Source organism: Chaetura pelagica, unplaced genomic scaffold, assembly GCF_000747805.2.
Source record: "Chaetura pelagica isolate M959 unplaced genomic scaffold, ChaPel_1.0 scaffold347, whole genome shotgun sequence".
NCBI classification, from domain to species: domain Eukaryota; kingdom Metazoa; phylum Chordata; class Aves; order Apodiformes; family Apodidae; genus Chaetura; species Chaetura pelagica.
Window position 1 is genome coordinate 810,321 of NW_009954096.1, and position 17,028 is coordinate 827,348.

The window sequence follows — 17,028 nt, forward strand, 5'->3', positions numbered from 1 at the left end:
AGATGTGAAGAAGACAATCGTTGGGCAGTGTATTGGAGGGCTGCTTTATGCACTCTTTGCAGGGCAACCACTAGTTGTCCTCCTAACTACAGCTCCTTTAGCACTCTACATCAATGGTAAGTTTACTAAACGTGTACATCAGGGGAGCAGTGTGTTTGCAGTGGGTGGAATGGGACTTTGTAGGAGAACCTTACAATCCTGTTAGAGCTTGAATTGTATTTGTCTAATCTACATTAAATGGCTGCTCTGGTGCTGAGGGAGAGGGACAGAATTTGATTCAGATTTCAAGTTGGTTTCTAAAGGAATCATTTTGCACAGAAAAGATGTTTTGTGAGAAGAAGCATTTCTGCTTCAAGGAGGAAATCCTTTTTCATCTGATGGTTGTCTCACGTGGCTGCATTAAACCAACTTGTGGAGAAGAGCCTGAGACAGTTTTTTGTGGGTTGGGTTTTTTGTTTTGTTGTTATTGGTCTGTTAAGGGGAGATCATAGCTTTCCAGTCACAGCTGGAAGTGGATATTACTGAGCCAAAGGTGTAAAGGAGCAGACTCAGTATCTATAGCAGCAGCCAGAAGGGCCATGACTTGTGTGAAAGGTTGAAAACTTGAGGTTTTGTCCACAATGTAGTGACTGAGTAAACTGTGGAAAAGCACATACAAGATCCCCTGTACAAAAGCATCCTGAAATGTCAGTGAGAGCCAATTCTAGGGGCTGATTTTGTAGCCTTGACCATAAGAAAAGTTGCTTTGAACAATGTAGGAGAACATTCTTCCAAGTTTTGATTCCCATTTCTGGTGAATGAGAGGGATAGAGAAGGGGGAGAGCAATTTAGGTTGATCCAGTATTTATCCAGGAGTGTAAAAACAGGGGTTCTGCCATGAGTGCATTGCCATGAAGGCTTGAAATTGCTTCTTTTTGCCATCAAGCAGATGGGAACCACGGGGTGGTAATGACAGAAGTTTTAACCTGACACGTGAATGCTTCATTTTTGCAGTCATCCGAGGGATCTGTGATGACTACAACTTGGATTTCAGTGCTTTCTATGCCTGGATTGGACTGTGGAACAGCTTTTTCCTGGTGATATACGCCCTCTTTAATTTCAGTCTTCTGATGAAGCTCTTTAAAAGGTAGCTATTTTCCAGAAGTCTTTTTTTTTATCAGATTATTCAGCAAATGGAAAAATTATACATTCGACAAGCTCCTTAATTAACAAACTTGCCACGAAATGTATTTTGCAAGATGAGGCCAGTATCATTTCAGTTGATTGTTCCAGCTCAAAAGAAGCTTTTAAAAGCATCACTGGGTTTTGTTTCTTCAGTTGGAGTCTAACTGAAGTTGGTATATATTTTCATGTAAATGCATGAATGTGCCAATTTTGCTTTGAATAGTTGAATATAGACTCTGCCAATAGCCAGATTAATTCCTGGGATTGTTTTTCACAGGTCAACAGAAGAAATAATTGCACTTTTTATATCTGTCACGTTTGTGCTTGATGCCATCAAAGGCATTACTAAAGGTAAGCCTTGCAACAGTGTTCTTTAGTGGAGCTCTCTGCTTTGCTTCCTTGTCAGAGGGAAATGTGAGGCTGCAAATGTGTGTGATGTTTGCTTGTTCCATGTTTGTTCAGGGTCTTCAGGGGGGAAAAAAAAATGTGTGTGAGACTGAAGCAGCCCTGTGTCAGCAAATTATCTGGATATGCAGAATTTATTCAGGGTCTTCAGGGGGGGAAAAAAATGTGTGTGAGACTGAAGCAGCCCCGTGTCAGCAAATTATCTGGATATGCAGAATTTCTATCAGTGTAATTATCAGTTGGCTGAGATATACAATTAGTGTCTTTAACAAATGGAGAAACCATATTAATGTTGCTGTGAAAGTCTTCCCTGATTACCAGTCTCTTTGAGCTTGGAAAAAAACAAGCCCACTTTAAATGCACTGCATCTAGGCCTTACTTTTGTCACATTATTAAAAGTACATGGAGAGAAGTTGAAAGATAAGATTTGAGGTTCTTCCATGACCTCTGAGACCCTTCTTTCATGGCAACATGAGGACTGTATCACCTTCCAGCATGCTCCTGAAGTTATTCTGCCCTTTCCAGCCACTTGCTCCCCATTTCTGGGTTAAGTTCTAGGTGAGTATCCATGAGCAGCCTTGGGGTTCAACAGATTTCTCTCACCTGGTCTTCTTCCTGATCAGGGTTGGCAGGAGGTATTTGTGAAGGTGAAAGATGTTAGCAAAAGTGCCATGTGAATAGCAGCCTTTCTGTTCATCCCAGTGTGGAGCTGGCCAAGTCTGCATTCCTTTTTTTAATGACCAGTTGTCCAACAGTCCCAAGTTTGGGCTGTGCTTTACAATCCTTCAGGACATACCTAAGCATGCTGAGTACATCTCTTGTTTTCAGGATTCTCAGGCTTGTCTCATTCTGGTACCTTGCATGCAAGGAGAACACCTTCAAAGAGCAGCTTTGACACTGCAAAGCAATTTGAAATGAGATACTTTCTCACTTCATTTGGAATCCTTAATTTGGCTCCTTGAGCATATGCTTTGATTGTGCAATCAGAGGTTTGGGTTTTTTTTTTCCCTCTGCAGAACATCTGCAGCTTTCAAACATCCTGCTTAGACAAAGCTTGGTGAAGGAGATGCTTTTCTAGGGCACTCTGCTTTCTCCTTGCTCACTGTGTGCTGTGTGAGTGCCCTGTTCTGGAGGCATGAGACAGTCTCCCTGTGGCACTCGGGTGTTCCTCAACAGAATATTCAACTGCTCTGTGAAAATCAGCACATTCAAATTACAAACTGCAAATGCTGGTTTCCCATAGCAGGGCAGTGAGGTGCAGGCTAAAGGTACAGAAAGGATCTGCTGATCTCAGCTTCCAGGCTTCCAGGAATATGCAAGTAGTGCCCCAGAGGACTGCAGTTGGGGACAGGAGAGGATCCTGGAAGTTAATTAGTGTAATTAGGGAATTAGTGTAATTCTCCCTTGTAGTTGAAAAGGGCTGAGTTTATAGAAATAATGGCAATAAAATCAACACTGCACTCATTTGCCAGCTCTTGTTGGTTTGAGCTGCATCTGGGAGTGTTCAGTGCATCAGCAGATGGGACCCCAGGTCCAGCCACATTCCCAGATGCAGGAAGGCACTGATGCTGGCAGGCACAGCCTTTATCCTTAACCCTCTCCCTGCTCAGATTTACATGACAGCAGTGCAGCTCACAGCCACATCATCTTCCCCTCCTGTTTTGTAGCAGGAGGTGATGGTTGCTGCTGCCATCTCCCCCTCCCACTCAAAACTTTGGTTGAGCAGTTAAGCAGAACGAGAAAGCTGGTGCCTCCTCCATGCTATGCAATGTGTGCTGGTGATGGCCAGCCAGCTGACAGTGATTTTGGAGCTTCCTGAGTGCCAGGGAAAATGCTGCACTTGCTCAGCTCTGTTTTCCTCAGTCTTCTCATGGCCCTTTTTGCAAGGTACTCGTCGATGTGCAGGAAAGCAGGGGGGAGGGATGTGATGCTGTGCAGAGGAATCAAGCCCCGTGGGTTCATGCTATCCTGGTGACACTTTGTTTTCACCAAGTGGCCCAGCCACCAAAAAGCTGTGTTTGTTTGATCCTGACATCTGCACTCTGCAGGAAACAGAGGTGAACTGGCTGGAGCAAACAAAGGGAGTTAATGTTGTTGGAGGGAACTTTAGCATGTACTTGGCATGAGAATGGCTCTGTTTCAGTGAGGGCACCACCTGCTTTGCTGCTCTCTCTGAACGTGGGCAACAAGATTCACTCATCTCTCTTAGAAAAACAAATTATACATCCACAGGAAGCAAATATTTTATAGCAAGTCTGTGTGCAGGATGAAGGCCTCCATTAGCCACTTTGGCATCTTCTCATTGCTGTAACTAAAATACAAAAGTGAAGTCTTTCTTCCTTGTATCCGAGTCTGAGTGGAGCAACCCTACCTAGTTTTGAGGTGGGTGCAAATTAAATTGAGACTTAGTCAGGCTGAATTCCATGCACCAAAGGTGTGTGTAGCTCTAAATGTGTCATTCCAATATAGTCAAGTGGGGGAAATGAACTTCCCAAAAGGGGAAATCCACAAGACCCAGAACAAAGTAACTCAGTTCCTGCTCATTCCAGTCCTAATCTAACTATGGAGTCACACCAATGCATTCTGCATAGTTGCTGGGTTGTGTTTGCTGTTGGCTTATCAAATGCTCAGTAATTGTGTCTCTCTAGGAGTTAGGAAGGCTTTTAGGGTCAGCTGAGATGGTGGACAGGCTTTTAGCCCTGACCAGCTGCTAATCCCCAGGAAATGCTGCCATAATCATTTCTGTTATGACAAAAACAGCCATTTAACGTTCCAAGCCGGAAAACACAAATCCTCCAACAACCTGTTCTGTGCCAGTGTGTGGGTCATAGCAGTGATCTGTGCCTCAGTTTACCTGTTCTCAAAGCAAGCGTGTGTGTCCTGCCTGGGCTTGGCCACAGCTGTGAGGTTGGAGGGAGGAAATGGGAGCAGAGCCTCTTCCGTAGCAGGCGACGCAGAAATAAATACCCAGTGCTGACAAAGGTTGTCATGAGATTGCTCCTTAGGGGAGGAAGCTTTCTCATGTTTTAAAAGTGCAATGGCCTCCTCATCTCTGGCTGCTGCTGTGGGCAAACTGAAAGGTTACATCTTTGAACTGTTAACCTTCTTATGATCTTCCAATTTCTATACAGAAGTATTGAATGTGAAGTAACTGGTCTTGGCTCTTGTGACCTTCAAGCCCTCTTGACCCCACCTAGTTGTTGAATGCCCAGACTCCTTTTGAAAGGTGGTACAAGAAGGGTTATCACCACTCTTCAAATGGCAGCATAGTTAAACATTTTCTGTTGGGGTGAGCTCCAAACCAGCAGAAACACAAACTGTGCTTCAGCCAAATTCAAGGTAGTGGCAAATACCAAGTGTGCTTTCCAATAATGTTCACAGTTTCTTTTGCTTCTTTTCAAATATTTAGAATTACAGTTTGGTTTCCCTGTTTTCCCTGTAGCTGCTGCAGAGGGGAAAAGCGGGGTGGTTGGGGCTTTCAGAAACTTTATTATTATTTCTTAAAATCATAGAATGTTTGGGGTGGGAAGGGAGTTATTCAGGGGTGAGGGGGGATGTTAGGATAAGCTTTATAGTTTAGATTCAGATTGTTGTATTTTTTGCATAAAGAGAATGATCCTGCCTAAACTTTTGAGTATCTCTCTGCAAAATTGGAAGGGATAATGTGGCTGAAGCCAGGAAAGGTAGAGGGACAGCAAAGCTCTGACATGGTAGTTTTCATCCTCCTGTATCTCCCCCTTGGTTTGAGGGAGAGCAGGTGCTGCTGTCCAATCACATCACATGGGAGTATTGAGGCTGCAAAGCCCAGCTCCCATCTCCTGGTTTTTCTTGTTTATGTTCCCAAAAGAAGTGAAATCATCCCCAAAACCCCATTTACCTGCTTGGAGCCAGCCCATGCCATAGAAATGGGAACACAGCTGTCTAAATACCCAAAAAGCAAGAGTGTCTTTACAATTGTTAATTACTTCTATAAAGGCTGAGCTAACCTGGAACATCTGTGGGCAGTTCCAGGAGCATTCCTGGCTGTTTCACTTGTGCAGGTTTTTTTTCAGGTGCTCTGTTACTCATTTTCAGTTTGCTGTGTAAATTGAAATGTTCTGCCAGGTTTTGCATATCATCAACACTTACCTTTTAAAATCTGCACCAGCTTTGGAGGAAAAGTAATTACTGCACATTCTGTGGTCCACTTAAGGATCTGAGCAGCCTGGCTGCTCTTAATTTTTTTTCAGAGATCCTGATGGAATTTGTTTACCAGTCTGCTGAAAAGTAGGTATTTTTTTTAACATCTATAAATATTTAAAGTGATTCTAGTGCTAAGAACAAGATCAGGTAAACAACTAGCACTGGAAGTCCTTGCAGTTCAAATGTGTTGCTTTAGAGAAAAATCACTTTTCCCTGTTAAAATAAGTGAAAAATGAATTTGTGAAGCACTGGCTTTGTCAGAGAAGTAGTTCTCCTGATTTCACTGGTTTGAGGAGTTATAAGCCTGGTGAAGCATAGTGTTAATGCTGCATGATCAAGCAAGAAAGAACCACTTTATTTTACTTGCTTTGATTGTCACAAACCTATCCTAATGCTTGCCTGTTGGTTGTTTGTACAGTTTTTAAGAAATATTACTACCATGGGTGCACAGGAGACAGTTACTTGGAAAAAGCACGAGCTAATGCTCTTCCAAGCCTCGGCATCAATACCACCTTCTTGATGAATTCATCAGTGAGCAGATCCATGTCCCTAGAGAATCAAACAGGCACGAATGATGTGCATTATGGACATGAAACTGCCGTCCTTAGTCTCATGTTGATGTTGGGTACCCTTTGGCTTGGCCATACGCTCTATCAGTTTAAGAAAAGGTGAGTTGCTTCAGTCTTAGAGCTCAGACTACTGGTTATTTCCTGTTAAGCTGTGAGAAATCACTAATGGTCTTAGGTTTTAATTTTGTAACCCAGAAAAATCAGGTGGAACTCTTCCATGAGTGGTGGTGGAAGCCAAAGCCAGAGCTGAACTTGGCTGGCCACCTGGAAAATGTTAGCAGGGCAGAATGTTCTAGTCACTGGATGGTGCCCTTCTGTATTTGGTTTGGCATCACGAGTGACTTTCTAAAAAGCTTTGGGGGAACCATGCACTTCATGTTGGAACTCCTGTAACTGCCCCCCAAAAGTAGGAATTGAACCACTTTGGGGGGGAAAATCTCTCCTGGTGCTGGAAGGTCTCCTGGGAATGTACCTTCAGTGTGCTCTCAAGAACCAAATGCCCAGCTCGAATTTGGGGTTTACTCCCATTGCCCTTAATTAATTTGAAATTCTTGAGTAAGCAATTAAACTAAAGTGGAAATGAGACACCAGTTGGTGCTTGGAGGACTGTTTGCTAGCTTACATCTTAGTTTCTTGTTTCTTTGGAGGTTTTGCTTATGCATTCAGTAACTGTCAAAAGCTGTAGATTCCAGAGGATTTAGGGCTGAGTTCAAGACTAATTCTCCACTACAAATACCTCTTTAGAATTGGACTGAGTTGTCACTTGTTGAAGTTATCTGGACTGAGCAATTGTCTCACCTGTGTGGTGTTGATGGCAGTTGTTTGTCTTTAAATTGCAGCCCGTATTTGCACGCGAGAGTACGAGAAATTCTGTCCGACTGTGCCTTACCAATCTCAGTTCTGACTTTCTCTGTTGTGGGTTCCTACGTCTTCAAGGAAATCAAAAGTAAGTTACATTTTTATTCTCTGGAAGGCCGAGGGAAGCTATTTAGGGTGTCTGAAAAATTGAAATGATATCCCTGGAAGGTTTTGCTAAAAAATAGTCCAAGTCTCCCATGGAATTTCACAAATCCTTCGTGTACCTCCCACCACCCTAAGAGCTTGAGCTTCCTCAACAGTAGATTGAATTCATTCAAGACTCTAATAAAATATACTGGATGAAGGCTTCTTTTTCTCTAGATAAATTATTCCAGTGTCTCTTTTCGACATAATTAAACATACGTATCTCTTGCAATAAAGAGGATCAACAATTTTTTGGCAAAGAACAAAGGGCAGAGTAATTAGCAGGCAGGAAGGGTTGTTGCCAGTCCTACAGACATTGAGCTGATGATCCCAGTCTGTCCTCTTTGTCTCCAGTTGACGTTTTCCTAATTTAGGTGAAATGGTGCAGAGCATCTGGGCAGTTTCTAAGTTACACAAGGAAATCTAAAAATGAGACACCATTCATTGGCCAAATAGATCAGCTTTTCCATATCAGGAAGCGATTATGGGGACAGGAATTGCATTGTCCTGTGGTGACGTGAGTGGGTGATGGTGAGGAAATGTATGGAAACAAATAAGAAATGGCTTTTTTCTGATGGCCATTCCATCTAGTTGGATTTCAGTATAATGTGTGGCCATGTGTGATTTATCCCTAGCCATGGATTTCTTCCAATGGCAGGAAAGTAGGGGCATATAATACTAAACTGCCCTGCACAGCTTATTGGAGATGAGGAAGTTTGAAACTGCCTCTGTCAGTTGATTAATTGAGCAGGAGGAGTAGTTAGAAATAAGGTTTTCTAATCTACAAACACCTCACATCTGTGGAAAACAAGTTTCCCTCTTTTGTTTTGCTCAAATGTATGTAATGCCTTACCAGAACTAGCAGTAATCTGTCAAATCAGGATGGCAGCCAAGTTCTAAGAGGATGGAGGAAAAAATATAAACTCAACCAGCCAGGTGAGCCTGTCTGTGGCCTTCTGGCTCCCACAGCCCAGGGCATCACGCCTGCTTTGCTGCTTTGGTTCCCTATCATTTGTAGTATGGGGAGTTGCTTGAGTCTGTGTAGATGATGTGGAAAAGAAGGTGGCTCCTAATATCATTCTCCTCCTCTTTCCAGTGTCCAAATTTAACTACAACCCATCTGAGAGCTTGTTTGTGCTGGCCCCAGTGCAGTCCCTCTCCTTTGGGTCAGTGATGAGTGCCATGGGGCTGGGGTTCCTCCTCTCAATGCTCTTCTTCATAGAGCAGAACATCACAGCATCGCTCACCAATGCCCCAGAGAACAGATAATACTTTTACTACTCCTCTTCCTCTGCTGAGGGACAAGTCTTCTCCCAGGACTGCTAAACATTGTCTGAATATTACTGGGACATGTTCTTCAGAACTTCTGTTGTCATAGATTAAAGCAATTCTACTGTTCAATTCCTCACTGTCCCCAGAACCCAATATTGTGGCAATGAGTCCAAAATGCAAAGCATCAGTGAGCTCCTCACTTGAGTCTGTTTGTTCTTTGCCCATGAGTGAATGTTACATAGATATATATCTATATACTTTTTTTGGTATGGTTTGAGGTCAGTGGACATACCTCCAGATATTTAGGAAGTGCCTGAGAGCTCAATGACCTGCATAAATGTCATGATCTGCTGCAGCTGAGCATCAGGAAAGGCTTTGGAGCTGTCAGCCTGCAACTGAAAGGCAGAAGTGAAGCAGAACACTGATAGGTCTGATTTACATGCCAACTTGAGGCAAGATGTTGCACTTCTGCATATTCCCTCTGATGTTTTTGTGCCAGCTGCAATCAGATATGATAGCAAGAATGACTGTGCATGACTTTTTTCCTGGGAAACTACCACATCTCCAAGGATTTTGTGCTGATGTAACATGTGGGAGGGTTCTCTCCTTGCATAACACACATTAACATTCTCCCTGTTGTAGCTGGAGTGACACTGAATTAGGGGAGAGAAATTCAGTTAGAATTCAGTTTTCTTTGACCCCTTGATTTTTTTTTCCTCTTATCTTTATCCCTTCAAAGTGTTGCATAAATCTGTCATGTAAGTGGGTCATCTTTCTCCTGTTGTGAATTCCTTCCAGACTTTTGGTGTTTTCCACTAGAGTGTCTTTACAGAATGTAAACTGTTCTTTGGAATTCTTGGTAGTATTTTTCATACTGCCTTGTTGCAGGGATGAGCTTATGCTGACCAAGTATCAAGACATGGATTTTTAGAGACAGGAAAACTAGGACTTGACACCTTCTGTTTGTGGTACCGTCACAGATCAAAAATATCATCATTCATACCAGCTAAGTGGAGAATGTGCTGTTTGGTGTCTTGCCCAACATAGTGTTTACCTCCTGTAGAAAAAACAGGGAAAGTATGCTTGCCCTGAACACACACTAGTGTGTTTGGTAAAGAGTAGCAGCAAGCTTATGGGAGAGTCCAAGGAATGTTGGGCTGGTTGGCCAGTGTGGAGATAACGTAGGCTAAGACATCTAGGTCTTTGTGTGTGTGTTGATCTAGACAAGCTCAGTGCAGCTCAGGTGTATGTCATAAACAGTGCTGTAGAATCAGTGTCATGGAGTGGTTTGGGTTGGAAAGGATCTTCAAGATCATCCAGTTCCAACCCCCCTGCATGGGCAGGGACACCTCCCAGCAGCCCAGGTTGCTCCAAGCCCCATCCAACCTGCCCTTCTACACTGCCAGGGATGGGGCAGCCACAGCTTCTCTGGGCAACCTGGGCCAGGGTCTCACCTCCCTCACAGCACAGAATTTCTTCCTCATATCTCATCTAAATCTCCCCTCTGCCAGTTTTAATCCATTCCCCCTCGTTCTCTCCCTCCCTGCCCTTGTCCCAAGCCCCTCCCCAGCTTTCCTGGAGCCTCTTCAGGCACTGGAAGGTGCTCTAAGGTCTCCCTGGAGCCTTCTCCAGGCTGAACACCCCAACTCTCTCAGCCTGTAAGACTGCTGAGACCAAACTGTGTCCCAGGTGTCTAAGACATTGCTGCTCTTAAAGGTTTGGCCTTTGTACATAGAAAGCCCTCTGAAAAGGGCAGACAGGACAATCAAACCATAACCCTAGGGATGCTGGAGATGCCTTTGCTCTGGGAAAGCAGCACGTTAGCAGGAGCCTTGCTTTCAAAGGGTGAGCCAGCACAGGAAACATTTACAATCCCACCCTTCCTGCCAGCACCTTCCAGCTTCAGAGGCACAGCAATGTAGACATCTACCTGACCTAGTCACCCCGTGGCCTTCTCAGTCAATAGAGGTGAGCACTTCCAGTGAGACAAGTCTTTGTTCCAAAACTGAACCTCACCCAAGATTTCTGCTGCTTGGACAATGGCATCTGCTGCTCTTTGAGACAGACTTTATGCATAGATCTTCATGTGCTGGCTCTTGTCTGCTTAGCTCCATGCACCTCACATCCTACAGCATCTCATATGGCTCCCAAGGCCCTGCTTTTAGGTATTGAACACAGCAGATCTTAAGTGAAAGGTGAGATTTCTCCTTTAACAAGGAACCACTTGCCCTCCACTGCTTGTCTGAGGCATTTTACGCCTCTTTGGAGTCCAGGTGGCATTAAAATTTAGAACAGCCCTGAGGAGAAGGACTTGGGATTGTTGGTTGATGAAAAGCTGGACCTAATCTGGCAATATGCACTTGCAGCCCAGAAAGCCAACCATGTCCTGGCCTGCACTAGTTTAATGGAAGGTGTCCCTCTCTGTGGTGGGGGGAGGTAGAGCTAGATGATCTTGAAGGTCCCTTCCAAAGCATTCTAGGATTCCATGATTTAGACACCCAAATGGTGCTCCCTTTCCAGTTGATGGTGCCTGGAGAGCAATTCAACTGATCCTTTGTGTTGCATCAGTGTGACAACAGCTGTTAGCTCTGATACCCAGGCAGAAACACAGCTATAGACCTCCCAGCCAGGTATCAGTCTGAGAGCTGAATCTTTCTCCAGCCTTTTCCTAAACTTTACTCATACTATCTGAGCAGCTGGCACCAGATTGGATATATTCAGGAGTGGGGCAGACCATGCAGAAAGTGAATGTGGTCAGCTTCCTTGGTGAAGGCTGCCAGGTCCCCCTCCCCTAACAGACCAAACATGTTCACCCAAGTTCACATCTCCTTGGTTGGCTGCTAAGGAGGAGCTGAAGCTTAATGAATTCATGTCCCATTTTCTTATCATGAGGTAGCAATTACATTATTAGGGGATTACTGCAGCATATGCAGCACATGTTCTGTTGCTGGGGAAGGAGGGAGATCAGGATTTAAAAACAAGATCAGTGGGGAGCTTCAGTGTCAGTAGTTTGGCAGCCCATGCCCAGGTTTCCAACCCCTCCTCACACATCCTCTGCCAGCAGGTTTGTGTGTGTATTTTGAGTGGACTCTGCAATACACGTAGTGACAAAACACTGATGAAATTTTAATGGGCTGTTATTTTAGTGGGTTGCCTTTCTGCTCAGCCCTGTTCTTTCCAGGAGATGACTGCTTTGGGAACAAGCTATCAAGTTTCATTACCTCTCATGTTCGTGTAGCACAGGCTATAAAGCAGGAGCAGTGGGAAATCACTCTGTACATGGGAATGCACTTTGGTGCTGGGCATTTGAGTTTGGGTTCAGCAAGAGCAGCCTGTTTCAGGTTGTAACTTCTCTTAACAAAATTCTCGTTTCAGGTTGGTGAAGGGAACAGCTTATCACTGGGACCTGCTGCTTGTGGCACTGATCAACACGGGGCTGTCAGTCTTTGGCTTCCCATGGATCCATGCTGCCTTCCCCCACTCCCCCATGCATGTCCGTGCCCTGGCCTACGTGGAGGAGAGGGTTGAAAATGGACACATCTATGAAACGTAAGTAGGAATCTTGAATCTTTTTGGTTTCACTTGTGGTTTCCTAAGCAGAATGTTAGAGGTTGGAAGGGATCTCTGGAGATCGAGTCCAGCAGGTCACACAAAGGCATCCAGCTGGGTCTTGAAAGTCTCCAGAGAAGGAGACCCAACAACCTCTCTGGGCAGCCTGTCCCAGGGCTCTGTCACCCTCACAGGAAAGAAGTTTTTCCTCATGTTGAGGTGGAACTTCCTGTGGGGGGTACAGTGGGTTATGTGGTTGGGGAGCTGGCTGTCGTCCTGGACACCTGCAAGATACGAGGGTGGAGGAGAAATGCACCAAATGAAGCCAACTCAGCCAGCATAGCCTGTGACCCCTCTTCTTTCCCCTTCATCAAAGAGCTTGGTTTAGGACAGATTTATGCTCTTGTCAGTGGCTGGTGGCAGCCTGCAGAGATTCCACCCACCCTGGTGTAAATTGTCCTCTGGAAGAGTCAGCCAAGGCCTTTTGCAGGTTTATCCATCTGGAAATGCTGAGGAGATGCTTCGGCCAGATCTTTCCACTTGTCTTCACGAGAAAAAATCCAGTCTGATTCATTGACTGAAACCTGTCTGGTGGTTATTACAAAGGGTAGGAAAAATGTAGCATTATTTCAGAGCTCCCATAGCATCTTCCACCACGTTTCAGGAAGGTGAGATGCTTATTAAATCCTCTTGGTTTTAAGCAAAAGCGACTGAAGCCATGCCTGGGTCACAGCCTTCTATTGAAGATCAGCTTCCTTGCTATTCTGAGTTGTCTGACATGCTCTTATCAGATGTATTTTTAAAAAGAAGATCAATTAAAACCCTAATTTCTCATTAAACCTGGTCCAGAACAGAGATTATCTGCTCTGTTTGATCTCAGTGTGTTACAGTTGAGTGCTTTTAGCTCAGAAGTGGTAATTTCCACTCACGTGCTATTAGTTTCAATTAGGCTGTCTTGGTTTCCATTTTCAGAGTTGCCACTTATCAAAAGTGAGGCTAAGTGGTCATTTACTTTAGGGGATGGAGTGAGTTTGTCTTTTAATTTCAGCCTTGCCTTTGTGTTGGTCTTGGTGCCAGCTGGCCCAGCCCAACCTGGCACGGTTCCTTTTTAGGTTGGTGATGGACAGATGTTACCTTGCCCATCTGGGGATGGCTGAGTGCTGCTGCTCCCTGCAATACCTTCACAGACCTTTCCTGGGAGATCTGTCCCTTGGGCTTGTATTCCTAGTTGTGCCCACAATTTTCTGTCTTGAGTAAACCCTAGTTCAAAAAACTTTGTAATTTGGGTTCTATTGGGTCTTAATGGTCTCCTGGTGTCCATGATCTGCTCTGAGATGCTTCTGCTTTCTTGTTTCTTTGTGAGATGCAGAATTTACACATTGAAGCCCTCATTCCAAACCTCCCTCCTGTGTCTTCTGTTGTTAATTTTAATCCCTGGTGACTTTTTTTCCTGTTTTGCTACCCATTGTCTTCTACATTCAGACTTATCCTTGACAAAATAAAGTCCAGTGCCCAAAGTAAGGACCATCTTCTGTGCCCTAGTCCTCTGCTTCTTCACTCAGCTGCCCAAAAAGATCAGTGTACAGCTCTCTTTTTTCATGCTAACCTGGTTATAGCTCCAAAGATTATCCTGAAAGGGCTGAGGGGTGCCCTGATCTCCCTAAGTGTGTTCTCTCCTAGCACATCACTTCCTCTGCTGGAGGCAAACTGGTAGGCACATGAGTGCTGTCAACTGGATATTGGGAGTGAAGAAGGGAATGTGGATTTCCTAGTTATTTCAATTCCCTTTGAAACTAAAGCTTTTTGCTCTCTGCAAAGCATTGAGCTATAAACAGGAGACTGAGCAATATCACCTTATTTTTTCCTCTTAGCCAGCTCAGCTGAAAAAGAAACATACTGAAGCTCAATTAGAAAATCAGGAGCTCTTTCAGTGCTAGCTCCTTTGGTAGGCTCTTTTCCAGCACTCAGAGCTCTCAGTGAGGATGATGATATAAACAAGGATAAAGATTTATCTCAATTAAAGCAAAATTTCCTTCTCCACTGTAAAAGAACCACTTGAATTTCATGAGGCAATCTGCAGAGAGGCTGTCACTTCCTCATATGGAGGAGGTCAGAAATGGCCAATCCTGTATTAGTTGTATTTAGAGGGTTCTGGGGAAATGAGCCTGGATTATGCTCTTTAATCTCCATTAATTACTTCATTTCCATAACAGCACAGGACCTCTGGAGCTGTTTCCTCAAGGGCCAAACCAGATTCTGAACACATGCTTATCAGACTGTCCAATTCCCCTGAATTAGCACTTGCAGTTGCACTTCAAGCTGTTTGGCTCTGCCATCTCTGAGGCTTGAACCAGACCTGGAGGTGATGAAAGGGGTCAAATGATAACAACCCAGGTGATGTCCCTGTTCCTCCAGAGCTGGCAAGAGCAGTCTGCAGGTAACAGAGTGAAGTGCTCTACTCTTCCCCACCTCAGCTTCTGCATTGGCAGGGATCTCTTGATCTGGGAGACTGACAAGAGGATCTGAACAGTATCTGTGTGGAAGGAGGAAGGCTGTAGTCCCTGCTGGTTAACCCTAGCCAGAGGAGAGCAGGTTACTTAGAGGTTTAACACCTTCTGTGTCCCTTCTAAGCATCCTCTCCTGGTAATCCTGGATAGTATGTACAACCTGCCCCATTATTTATCAAGGAATTCTAGTGTTGTCTTCAAGACTTTGTGTACTGTTTGTGATACCTGCTGTTCCTTAGGTCTCATGACCATCCATGTTAATTCTGCCACATTTTCCAAATCCTGAGATCAAGCCTTGAGCTGTTACCCTTTCCCTCTCTCAAAATACAGGAGTGGAAGGCTCCTTCATCCCCACAGCTTCATTTTGCTCTTGAATGTGTTGATTTGCAGATCAACCTGACCTTACTTATAAGCAAGACTCTCAGAAACTTTACACTGAAAGAATTCAGTGGGAAGCAATCTTCTTTAGGACAGAAGAGGTTACCAAGTTCCAGCAGTGAATATGCAAAGAGGGAAATGTGTTTTGGTAGATCTCATGGCTGGCTCTTGTGTTAATCCTCCGAGTATTTTGAGTAGAGGGTTCATTTGGAATACAAGGTCTGACATCCAGGGAATGATGCCACTGGATGAGACCAGAACAACCTACAGACAAGAGTTTATCCTGGTAATAGGATATCCACTAGTTTATCCACTGAATTGGTGGACTTATCATCTCAAAAAAAGTCAGAGTAACAATCCTCCTTTTCTCCATCTGTAAGCAGTCTTGAAAGATGAGGGTTTCCTTTCCTCCTATTGTTCTGGTCTCTTTTTTTTTCCAAACTAGGAGCTGATCACAAGTGTAGTTGAAGTGAAAACAAAGCAACCTCCTCTCATCCCCCTGAGCAGCCTCTGAAAGTTGCTGCAAGCTTTCCTGTCAGGTTGGCTTTCCCCCCCATCCCCAATAAAAAAACCAAATCAATCTGTAGCCTGTCAGCTCTGGAAAATTTGCATGAATTAATTATCTGCTTTGCATGGTAATAGGCAATTTGCAGCACAACTGCAGTTATCCACAGCAGAATTAAGTTTCCAGCTCCCTCTCAGCTTTCCCTTCCATGTAAACAAGGAGCTCCTTGCAGACATCCAAGATGCTGCCTGGCAGTCAGGAGGGTGCAGACAGGTTTTGTTACAAGAGCTTCACTAGTTCCTGTAGAAGCCAACGAGTTCTCTTTTGGATCGACGCCAATTACAGATGTGCTGGCTAAATCAAGGAAAGCATTACTGCCCAGAAAGAGGGTTCCTGCCTGGTTTGGGTTTCTGTTGGTTGTTGTGGTTTTGGTTTGGGTTGTTTTTATGTAGTGGTTGTTGGTTTTGTTGTGTTTTTTGTTTTGTTTTTCAAATGTGCTGAGCAGAATTAGTTTAGAGGGCAATTTAGTTCAGGATAGGATCTACGGAGCTTTGCAGAAGGGGAATTTGGCGGTTTTCCAGCTGCTCTGTTTGAGCTGTGGATTAAGTGCCTGGCCTGGATCCAGCAGAGCTCTGCCTTCTCCATGTCAGCACGGGGCCAGAAGTGCTGATCTCAGAGCAGTGGAGATGAGTTTCCCTTTCCCGAGCGGCACGTGTCCTGCAGCAGCGCGGAGCGGTGAGCCCCAGCCGGGAGCTGACACGGATACTGGGATAGAATCCCACTCCCCTAAACCCCTGTTTTCTTGCTTTCAGGATTGTGAGCGTGAAGGAGACACGACTGACAAGTCTAGTAGCAAACTTCTTCGTTGGCCTCTCGCTTCTCCTCCTCCCTTTCCCTCTCCAGTGGATCCCAAAGCCGGTCCTCTATGGTCTCTTCCTCTACATCGCATTTACCTCCATTGATGGGAACCAACTCTTTGAAAGGGTGGCTCTCCTGCTCAAAGAACAGGTACACAAAAAAAGCAGTCAGATGAGTTGGGAGGATAGTGCAGTGTCAAGCAACAGCAGTGGCAAGGTTGGGTTAAAAAAAAAGGTGGTGGCTGAATTGTTCGTAGAACTGTGCTGCATCCCCTCTGCCTTTCAAATTCCAAATGAATGGCTTTCTGCATTTCCCTGCCACAAAAGAGTTGGAGATTTCTTGTTCAGGGCATTGTGTTGGATGTGATCCTTCCCTTTTCAATCTAAGAATTGCTCTGGAGGCCAGTTCTCCAGAGGCAAAGACAAGTGTGTGAGAGAAGCCAGGATAGCTGCTACCAGTGAAGGTGCCCCTTAAACTGTGTAGAGTGCGAATCCAAAATACCTTCAAACAATGTTTTTTTTTTTTAAAAAAAAAAAAAAGCAGAATGTAGGTTTTTCATAAGTTTTAAAAACCCACTGTGATGAGTGCCAGCTGCAGGGGCCGTGCATTTAAAAAATAATCATTAAAAAGTACTAGA

At 44.5% G+C, this 17,028-nt stretch overlaps 1 protein-coding gene across 1 annotated transcript in view; it reads left to right on the plus strand.

Moving 5' to 3' along the window:
* The window catches only part of SLC4A11 (solute carrier family 4, sodium borate transporter, member 11), a 200,921-nt gene that overhangs the window by 178,630 nt on the left and 5,263 nt on the right, over positions 1-17,028 (plus strand). The window contains exons 11-18 of the mRNA XM_010002329.1: positions 3-116; positions 994-1,126; positions 1,442-1,515; positions 6,170-6,419; positions 7,160-7,266; positions 8,419-8,584; positions 11,967-12,143; positions 16,346-16,541. Coding sequence (XP_010000631.1) covers positions 3-116; positions 994-1,126; positions 1,442-1,515; positions 6,170-6,419; positions 7,160-7,266; positions 8,419-8,584; positions 11,967-12,143; positions 16,346-16,541 — 1,217 coding nt within the window. The remainder of the gene's footprint in view (positions 1-2; positions 117-993; positions 1,127-1,441; positions 1,516-6,169; positions 6,420-7,159; positions 7,267-8,418; positions 8,585-11,966; positions 12,144-16,345; positions 16,542-17,028) is intronic.